Genomic DNA, 10,996 nt, shown 5'->3' on the forward strand with positions numbered 1-10,996 from the left:
TGTTGTCTAATTTAAAATTATGCAACTAGCATTCCAGTTTAAGCAAAAAATGCAAAAATATGTGTAATCCCTATTTACCCGAAAATTGCGGTTAATTGGGACGAAATGAGAAATTTGCTAGGGTTGGCACTACTTTTATTTTTATATATAGTTTTAATTTATTTATTTATTTAGTTGCACCAACAAAGTGATCATCAATAAAAAAAATTGAAAAACTGACAAAAGTACATGGCAGACATCACCTCAATTATAGGTGCAATCGACAGTGCAGTAACAACAACAAAAAATATATATATATATATATATATTTACACATATATAGTGGGCTTTCTTAGAAACGGTTTATATTTCTCCGTTCTTGGTAAGTACTTAGGGGCTGATATTTCTATCTGGGTTAAGAGATTAGGTGTGTCGGTTATTCCATGGATTAATCAGATGAATACCCCCACTCTGAACAAATATTAAATATTTTATTATGTAAGACATTTTTGTCCACCTTGAGATTTCATTGATCTTGTTACATGTCTCTACAAAATCGACTTACTTATATTAAATTGCTTATCTATTTCAACTAAAGACTTATTCCCAATTTCGCTTCGATAAACCAGATTTTTACCAACAAATTTAAAAAATATTGTTATAACTACATAGACAACCCTACAAACCTGTACCTATTTATACTTAGGTCGTTTCCATTTCACGTATGCTCATCCCAATTGACCCCTTTTTCGTTGTTATTTGTACCTAAGACGTTCCCAATATCCCCAAAAACAACAGATTTTTACATGTATTTTTATTTAATCAAATACATTAAAACCAATAACAACTGAGACTTACCTTTAATATATATGCTGGTTCAAACCCTAAATAACGTTTATAAATCATCGTCGTCTTCTATTATTATCAAATAAATAAAAGAGAGCAAAGTTTCTAGCACTAAAATAATTACCACCACAAGAAATTTAATTTGAAACGCGATTTTTTATAAGTTAGCAGCTATTATCATGCATATTCAGAGTTGTTTTGTGAACTTTCAACATTCTACTATTAAACTACAAAAAAATGGAAGATTTTGCAACGAATATAAAACTTAAATTGAGCGTCGAATGATTTTCCCGGTTTTTTCCCGATTCGCCTTTCAATCCCTAATCGCCCCATTTTACCGGTATACATTATAATAACATTGATGTGCCTTTGGAAAACATACAGCATTGTATTATGAAGCAGTGTGTACTTAGCTTAGATTCCTTGTCTATGTCCAACCATAGACAGTCAATTTAGTTCCATCTTTAGCCGCTAGGTGCTGCCAGCAAGTATAAAGGGAGCGCAGCCATCTTTGATCTTCAACGGAAGCTTCGGGCATGTGTAGGGGTTACAAATGCAGTGCTGACGCGGAGCCACATGTCAAACATTGCCGAGACCCAAAACCAACCATTTCCTGGCAACGGAAGCTTCGGACATGGGTAGGGGTTACAATTAGACAAAATATTAACGTCCTGTCTATGGTCAGCTCAACTACAGAAACGGCTCACCCACAAAAGAGCTATTTGCAATGGTAGTGACAATCAAAATGAATCTGAAAGTGTTTCACTAACGTTGACCTTTCGATTTTTAAACCTAAGCGATAAGTTCAAGATAACTGTCAGCTTATCTCTCGGGGAGATACAACATCATAGCCGACAGGCTATCACGAGGAAATCAACCTGCGAAATGGCACTTTTTACCACAAGTGACCACAAAAGTTTTTCGAAAGTGGGGTCATCCGGATATAAACCCATTCGCCGACCAAGATTGGATACCTTCAGCAGACCGTAGAGGATGCAACTAGCATGGAGAATTCCTCCTCTCAATCTTCTCCCCAAAGTACTGACTCACTTCAACAGTGTCTAGGGAACCTACCTGGTAGTGTTCCCAGACTGAGCGAAAGCATTTGGGTTTCAAAGCCCTCAGATCCCGAACGCTAGATAACTCGCACGAAATCCAAAACCTGCCTCCTCCACAGGTTAAACATTAACCCTGAAAGCTTAGAAAGGGGGGGGGGGGAGGTTGTACAAATAATAGACTGGTCTAAACAGGAGAAGATTTATTGAAAATTAGCTGGTGTCAATCCACTTTGTCAGCATACTTACCAGCAACTAGAAGATGGTGCATATGGTGCTACAGTTTTAAAATTGATCCTAAGTCTGCAGATGTTGCCAAATTCTTTCTTCTTTTCCAAAAAGAAAATTTTGCCTATAAAACAATCCTTCTGCATCATAAAGCAGCGCTGTCGACTTTCTGTGGGCGAAATACATGTAGGACAGCAAACATTCTCAAGCTCTCTAATAAAAATTGCTATTTTAAAAAAGCCATCGGAATAGCTAAACAAAATTCAACTACTTATTACAATTTTACTAAGTGTAGTCCCAATCACATGAGATCCGAGAATAGTTCTAAATTGGTTTTCTTCAAACCCAGCCACCAGATCACGCCTCAATGTAGCTTGAAGGACACCAACAACCATGTTGCTGGCTACTGGACGCAGAGTTAATGACCTTACTTTGCTCAACATTTCTAAAGACAGTTTCTTTGATAACAGAGAAAAACATCTTTCTGATACCAGTCTTTGGGTCTAAAATTGAAATCCATTTTCGTCAATAATCTGCATAAGTGCTTTCTAAACATGAAACTAAAGACATGCCCGGTAAGATTCGTAAGGACTTTTTTCTAACTATGTGTGTTGTCACAAAAGCGGCATCCCGTACTGTAATTGGAAACTGATCTTCGTTCAACCTTACGAGGTAATGGCATCAGCGCATCTCTAAGAAGTTGTAGATCAGCAGTAGCCTCTGAGATGGATTGATAATGAACCAATGGACGAAATACTTTCTAGAGGCAATTGCAAATCATCCAAACGTTTACAATAATTATTGCCGAATAATAGAACTTCGTAAAGATCCTCACGATTCTTTTTTTCAACACATTTACTTCTACATGATGTATATACATCATTTATACAATTTATACATTTTCTTGTATATACAAGATAAAACTTCTGTTTTTTCGATTTAATAATTATATAAATTATGAACATTATCATTGCGCTTCATAATTTTATTATGGCTTTACCTATTTCATCATAGCGTTGTGCTTAATAATTTCACCAGCAGATAACAAACACGTCTTCATAATACAATGCTGTATGTTTTCCAAAGGCACATCAATATTACGGTTTTACATAACAATAAAACCGATATTATGTGCCGAGAAGGAAAACATACAGCATTGCAGGAAGTTCTTCCTGGTGAAGACTATGAAGATCAAAGATGGCTGCGCTCCCTTTATACTTGCTGGCAGCACCTAGCGGCTAAAGATGGAACTAAATTGACTGTCTATGGTTGGACATAGACAAGGAATCTAAGCTAAGTACACACTGCTTCATAATACAATGCTGTATGTTTTCCTTCTCGGCACATAATATCGGTTTTATTGTTATGTAAAACCGTAATATTTTGACACAGTCGAAATTATATTCCTAACATTAGTAAAATAACATTTTAATATTTTTTTTATAGGTTATGTATTGAAATTGTTGGAAAATTATTTCATGTTTTAGCTGGAAAACTACATGGAGAATTATATGCAATACAAGATAATGAGCTCCATCAAATGAATTCGAATGAAACCAAACTGTTTACCATCCAAATTCGATTGTCGGGCAGATAGAAAACGAAAATTCACTCATAGTGAACCTCGGCCTGCATTTGTGAAACGGCAAAGACTCACTATTATCAAGGAAATTGAAGAGACGACTAAAAATGAGATGTGTCGTATTATTATACCTTTGCCATCTTGTAGTCAAGGTAGGTGTAACTGTCAATAATTAGTTACACTCACAGATCTCCTAATCAAATAACAATATCAGAAAAAATGAGAATAGTTAGTTAGTTAGTGGAAGTAGCCAAAATGGGCAAGTGGATCTCAGTTCCTATTACATAAGGTACTAGGAAGTTTGTGAAAATGAAAATTTATCACAGTGTAATATCACTTACTTACTTTAACAGTGAAGGAAAACATTGTGATGAAACCTGCACACCTAAATGTTCTTAGGATTTTCTTAGGTGTGTAATCCACCAACCAGCACTAGGACAGCGTGGTGGACTAAGGCCTAAAAACCCTCTCAATGGTAGTGAAGGCCAGTGTCCAGCAAGGGGATATATTATATGGGCTGATGATGATGACTAGGAAGTTAAATACTACTACTACTACTACGACAGTACACATATAATCCTATATATTTACAAACTATACGTTTGTTGGAAATTGCTAACATTATTTCATATTTCCAGATGTCCAGCCACTTGAAAATAGGTGTAGTAATGACAAAGCTATCCAAGTAGCTCCAGCACAGGAACACAAAGGCAAGGCAAGTGTGTATTGCCACATCACCCCTTAATATATCTGAAGCAAGTATAAGTAAACAATCAGAACCAGCAAAAAAAAAAACTGTTGTTCCTGAGGACAAATTTGACAGTGATGAGTCAAATGCACCAGCAACAGAAGGATCAACTGTTGACTATGGGTTATAGAAGAAGAAGATTAATTCATATTTATTCATTATCGTGCAAAATTCGTGGTCAAAACATATGTGTATTTTATAAATAAATATTCATTCTCAGTATTAATGTTGTTTTAATCATCGATTGAAAAATTGGTTCTTAATGAATTTAGTTGGAGCTAAATGCTGCTTGGAGCTTAATACTTTCGAATAACATAAACACGTGACTTTAAGCATAAACATATTTTTTAGGTAAATACTTTATTTAGCTTTGCTGGATTTATCCAAGATTTCGACATACCAAAATTTCATACAGGAACGACAGATAGATAGCTATCTGATTGAATACCCTTGTAGAATTGAGCTTCGAAGAAAAGTTTATTCTTATTCTTTATTAGACTTTATTCTAGTTGCAGTGTCGGTTAGAGAAGCTTGCACAGATACTGCATGGAATAAATAGTCATTATAATTATAAAATATATTTCTGTTTACATACCATACAATTTTCATAGTTCAAATATGAATTTGGATTGATATGAATTTATTTCGATTATCAAAATAATTTGTATTAAACATTTATATTTCCTCAAAATTTCTATTTTTATAATAATGACTGTGACCACCCCATAAATCACAAAATTTAAAATATTAAAGATAACTTATTTTTAAATCATATATTAAAAATTATAAACAGATCGCGAATTAAAATATTATATTATGCCTATCATTCTTAAATAATTCAGTAATGAATTTTCGCATCGCCGCGCCGTATATAATTAATATGAATAATAGGGTATTGCCCACTGTGCTAAAAAAAACATAAATTATGTTTTTTTGATAGATCTACAAACAAGCAAGTGAGTAATGCTATGTTTCCATAAATAAAAAGGCAAAAAAAAATTAAAGAAAGATATTATGCACAAGTTCAAATGCATATGTATTGTGCTAAAAGTAAAACTTGCTACTTTTGTGTAGCATCCAGCAACTTTGAAAAAACTAATCAGGTCACTATAATTAGTAGGTATTGATTTTGATTCCGAGTAAGTTGCACAGTTGTTAGATAATGTAGTTTCTTTTTGGAAGAATAACAATTTTCTAATCCTACACAAAAATGTAATGTTAAATATTTAAAAAAAACTTTATACCTATTTTCCTTTTAGGGAGTACAAAATATTGATGTGTACAAAGTGAATGTGATTTAATAAAAATAATATTTCAATTTAAATTATGTTTTATTAAAAATTATTCTTAACATACAGGTACAAAGGTTACATAACATTAATATTTATTCCTTTTCATATATATAAGCCCATATTTAGCACATTTGTGGAAAACAGAATCAAAATAATAATGAGTTGCTAGCCATAGAAGACCAGCATAAAAGTCTTATTAAAATCTGTTCAGTAGTTTTTGAATGAAGAGTGAAAATACTTACAAAACTTCCTATTTATAAGTAAGGATTACTTATTTAATTAAAGAGTTTTGTAGGTGGCAAACTATCTAAAAACTTTCTATTTTCCACCAAGTTGACATCAATTATCCTTCCTGCATATATATTTATTGTATTGTTTTTTTTATAGTCTAACAAGGGGTGATATTACATTTGCAATTTCTGGGAGTTTGTTGAAAAATATATTGCTTGCTTGACTTACAGATAAATCGAAATCATCAGCCAATTGAGAGAATGTTCTATTTAATGTTATTCTCATCAGACATAATATAATATTTTGTTCAGAAACATTTGTATGTTTCTCAATCAAGCCTATTATGAAACATAATTCTTGTGGAAGACCAATATATAAACGTTGTTTATTTTTCACTTTAGATAAAGTTGTTAACACATTCATTTTTTCAACTTTTTAGTCTTCTTGAGAGCTATAGTCTGAAGTGCACAAGTCTTTGATGGAGTGGAGATATAGAGAGATAACTCATAGTCAACAGTTGATCCTTCTGTTGCTGGTGCATTTGACTCATCACTGTCAAATTTGTCCTCAGGAACAACAGTTTTTTTTTTGCTGGTTCTGATTGTTTACTTATACTTGCTTCAGATATATTAAGGGGTGATGTGGCAATACACACTTGCCTTGCCTTTGTGTTCCTGTGCTGGAGCTACTTGGATAGCTTTGTCATTACTACACCTATTTTCAAGTGGCTGGACATCTGGAAATATGAAATAATGTTAGCAATTTCCAACAAACGTATAGTTTGTAAATATATAGGATTATATGTGTACTGTCGTAGTAGTAGTAGTAGTATTTAACTTCCTAGTCATCATCATCAGCCCATATAATATATCCCCTTGCTGGACACTGGCCTTCACTACCATTGAGAGGGTTTTTAGGCCTTAGTCCACCACGCTGGCCTATTGCTGGTTGGTGGATTACACACCTAAGAAAATCCTAAGAACATTTAGGTGTGCAGGTTTCATCACAATGTTTTCCTTCACTGTTAAAGTAAGTAAGTGATATTACACTGTGATAAATTTTCATTTTCACAAACTTCCTAGTACCTTATGTAATAGGAACTGAGATCCACTTGCCCATTTTGGCTACTTCCACTAACTAACTAACTATTCTCATTTTTTCTGATATTGTTATTTGATTAGGAGATCTGTGAGTGTAACTAATTATTGACAGTTACACCTACCTTGACTACAAGATGGCAAAGGTATAATAATACGACACATCTCATTTTTAGTTGTCTCTTCAATTTCCTTGATAATAGTGAGTCTTTGCCGTTTCACAAATGCAGGCCGAGGTTCACTATGAGTGAATTTTCGTTTTCTATCTGCCCGACAATCGAATTTGGATGGTAAACAGTTTGGTTTCATTCGAATTCATTTAATGGAGCTCATTATCTTGTATTGCATATAATTCTCCATGTAGTTTTCCAGCTAAAACATGAAATAATTTTCCAACAATTTCAATACATAACCTATAAAAAAAATATTAAAATGTTATTTTACTAATGTTAGGAATATAATTTCGACTGTGTCAAAATGTTATTATAATGTATACCTACATTATCTCTTGAAAGATAAATAATGAACATATTTACTTATTTGTTTATATTACCTATGTGAACTCTTAACCTATCTTTTTTATACCTTCATAGCGATAGGTATATAGGAGGATGGAAAAAATGTATTTGGGCTAACTTTACGCGAATGCACATTATTTTATTTATTTATTTTTTAATTTTTTTAGTTAAACTGTATACCAATTAAATGATCCTTCAGGATTTATAATTGTTTTTTTTCACGATTAAAACCGCGTAGAAAGTTTAGGCATTATAGTTGACGCATGCGCCATAGATTATACACTTATGGCATGCGCAGTACACATATTTTGTATACATTTATTCAACTAATACAATTAATTAAACAAAAAATGAGTAATTTCGAAAGAGAACAAACGTATTTTATATAAGAACAATCGAAAATGAATATTTACGAGTAATTAAGGACGAAAAAATATTAAAAATTGCAATCGAGGGGCTAACTTTTAGATATATTTTTAATATTTTTTTTAAAATAAATAAATGGGGAACAAACGATTATTAACAGTGAACAATCAAGAACAAATGATGAACAAACGAATTAATAGAAAATAAGTAGAAAACAGGAAAAAAAATTTTTTTTGTGGGGCTAACTTCATTCACCCTAAAAAACAGAAAATGTTATAATATATGGCTGGAAGACAAACGGAAAATTATTATAAGAGCAAGAGATATAAGGCAATGAAAGGGAGAACACTAACATAAGTAAAAAATAAAAATAATCGTGAAGACGAAGTCGACGAAGTTCGAAAAGGTGCTAGAGGAAGATAAAATAACGGACGGACGGATAAGGACGTTATGGCGTTTAAAGGTTAGAGTCGAGAAGGCGTTTAAAGGTTAGAGTCGAGAAGGAGTTTAAAGGTTAGAGTCGAGAAGGCGTTTAAAGGTTAGAGTCGAGAAGGCGTTTAAAGGTTAGAGTCGAGAAGGCGTTTAAAGGTTAAAGGGTTGAGAAGGCGTTTAAAGGTTAAAGAGTCGAGAAGGAGTTTAAAGGTTAAAGAGTCGAGAAGGAGTTGAAGGTTAATAAAGTTAGAGGTCGAGAAGGAGGTTATTAAAGTTAGAGGTTGAGAAGGAGTTTAAGGTTGAATGGTTGTATGGTTGAATGAGAGTACATGTATGATCGAATTGGAGTTGGACAAGTAAGAAAGGATTAAAAGTAGCGACATTAAAGATGCTATTAAGTTTGAAAGGTTGAATGAATAGTTGTTGGTTGAATTGTGGGATTAAGTGGAAGTAACGGAATGTAAGTGGTCGTGAGGTTTTTAGGTATGTATGGAAAGTAATTAATTTATGAAAGTCAGGTTAGTGTTATTCTTTTTTTGGTATTATATTATAGACAGGCCGTTAGATGTGTGCAAGTGTTGAGGGGGTGTGGTGGAGTTTGTATATAAATGTAATGGCAGGCAACACTTGACACATGATTACAGATTTCGAATATTAGAATTATTTTAAATGTTTAAAAAACAGGTGATTGTATTCTCGTAAGAAAATGTCAGTACTTCTCATCTAGACCCGGCAAGAGAAATATGTAATAGTTTTATAAAAAATATAAAGATAATAATTTTATAATGGTGTAACAGTGTTCAAACTATATGCAATATAATTATAATGAAGTAGTGTGTTTTTAAATAGCCCCTCATCAACCTAAAGAACCGAATCCCCTCAAATTTAACCGTCCAACAGTTCGTATGTGAAAAATGTTAAATGCACACAGAAAATAATATTAAAAATAATGTTTTTATAAACAGCGCAATTAATAATTTATTAGCGTTGTAAATTTCATTTTACGGCATTAACTCAAATTTTCTTCGTCTTCTTCTCAGTCGTGTCACTCTTGACAGAGTGGTCGTGATCGTCATGTAGTGTTGGAAGGGGCAGACTTGATGCGTCTCACAATGTCGCGCCATCTCTCCCTGCTCGAGGTCATTCTACTGCACTCATTTAGGGGACCTCCCACTGCAGTTTTAATTTGGACGGTTCACCACATTGGTGGCCTCCCGCGCGGCCTTGTACCATCAACGCTTTCCTGTACAACGAGGCGTTCCATGGATCGGCCATCTCGTCGCGAAACGTGTCCGAAGAAATTCACCATTCGAGACTGTACTATACCAAATAGACGCTGCTTGATGCCGAGTTCCTGAAGTATCGAGACATTTGGACGAAAGTCGGTCCACGAAACTCCAAGCATTCTTCTCCAGCACCACATTTACAGAGCGTCTATTTTCTTCCTTTCCACGTCTCGCACGGTCCACGTCTCAGCAGCGTATAGAAATATAGAGAATATTAGTATCCTAACGAGCCTGATCTTTGTGGTTTTGGTGATGTTTCTATTTCTCCATATTTTCCTCAGCCCGTCCATCGCCGACCTCGTGACAGCCATTGCGCCTTCTGATTTCGTCCATGCATCCGCCATTATTTGAGATTAACGCCCCAAGGTATATGTAGGACTGGACCACGTCGCAACCCGCAATTTGAGTCACGTCCGGCGAGTTATTCATAGCGCGATCGACAACCATCTCCTTGGTCTTAATGCGGTTAATCCTTAATCCAAACTCAAGGCTCACACGTTCTATCCTCGACAGTAACTCCCCCAAGCATTGCGCATTAGTTGCAAACAAAGTGGTATCATCCGCGTATCGCAAGTTTGCAATCCTATACCCCCCAATTGCTACACAATCTGTCCAGTCCTCCAAAGTGATGCGCATTATGATCTCTGTGTACGCATTGAATAGGAGCGGCGACACAATGCAACCTTGGCGAACCCTAGCACTTGGATGAAAGTTACCAGAGAGAACGTCATCCGCGCGCACCGAGGCCGTACCATTCTCATATAAGCGTCTCAGTAGGTGCACAAGATGTTTCGAATTCGAACTTCAACAAGGACTATTTTAATATGGGTTTGTGAAGCCAACTAGGTATATTTACTAAAATTTACATTATTATATTTAAAATACTGAATAAAGAAAATTAGATGCCATGTTGCAAAATAAAATTATACCGCTCGCAATCAAATTGAGTCATGACCTCACTGCTGAGGAAAATCAGACATTTATATTTTTCGTTAATTAAAAATGTTTTTTTTAATGTAAAATATTTTACATATGCTATTAGATCAGTTTGACAAACTTACTACTTTCAAAAATCATAATCAAGAATAATATGATGTTTTTTTTATGATTGAGGGACTACTGGTGGCCCGGAAGTCTTTCCAGTTTCACCGGGACAGGTGGGCGAGCAAAGGCGTTATTGATGGTATTGGTTTCATAGAGCCAAAAAAACCTCCGGTTTATCATACAACAATGTTTATTTTTACGCTAAAGAATAATACTTGCAGTCATACTTAATGGTGATATTAAATAAATTGGTTACAGCTTGCGTTAATGATAATCAATAATTTTGGATAGC

At 34.3% G+C, this 10,996-nt stretch overlaps 1 protein-coding gene and 3 long non-coding RNA genes across 4 annotated transcripts; 1 reads left to right on the forward strand and 3 right to left on the reverse strand.

Annotated features, from left to right (window-relative positions):
- Nucleotides 1-2,068: 2,068 nt before the first annotated feature.
- Nucleotides 2,069-3,250, reverse strand: LOC134199140 (uncharacterized). The gene is made up of 2 exons (XR_009973493.1): nucleotides 3,109-3,250; nucleotides 2,069-2,277 (listed from the first exon to the last, which is right to left on the reverse strand). It is a non-coding gene; the product is annotated as an uncharacterized LOC134199140 (long non-coding RNA).
- A 115-nt stretch (nucleotides 3,251-3,365) lies between these two features.
- Nucleotides 3,366-4,660, forward strand: LOC134199137 (uncharacterized). The gene is made up of 2 exons (XR_009973492.1): nucleotides 3,366-3,842; nucleotides 4,329-4,660. It is a non-coding gene; the product is annotated as an uncharacterized LOC134199137 (long non-coding RNA).
- A 1,090-nt stretch (nucleotides 4,661-5,750) lies between these two features.
- Nucleotides 5,751-8,449, reverse strand: LOC134199136 (uncharacterized). Its single transcript, XR_009973489.1, has 2 exons — nucleotides 7,184-8,449; nucleotides 5,751-6,697 (listed from the first exon to the last, which is right to left on the reverse strand). It is a non-coding gene; the product is annotated as an uncharacterized LOC134199136 (long non-coding RNA).
- Nucleotides 8,450-9,918: 1,469 nt separating this feature from the next.
- On the reverse strand, nucleotides 9,919-10,296 carry LOC105842156 (uncharacterized). The gene has a single exon (XM_012693469.1). The coding sequence runs from the start codon at nucleotides 10,294-10,296 to the stop codon at nucleotides 9,919-9,921; it is 378 nt and encodes a 125-aa protein (XP_012548923.1).
- Nucleotides 10,297-10,996: the final 700 nt, after the last annotated feature.

The sequence above is a fragment of the Bombyx mori genome, chromosome 1, assembly GCF_030269925.1.
Source record: "Bombyx mori chromosome 1, ASM3026992v2".
Classification (NCBI taxonomy): Eukaryota; Metazoa; Arthropoda; class Insecta; order Lepidoptera; family Bombycidae; genus Bombyx; species Bombyx mori.

Bases quoted from the DNA above. Each gene is read 5' to 3' on its own strand.
- LOC105842156 (XM_012693469.1), bottom strand. From the start codon at position 10,296: ATGCGCATCACTTTGGAGGACTGGACAGATTGTGTAGCAATTGGGGGG.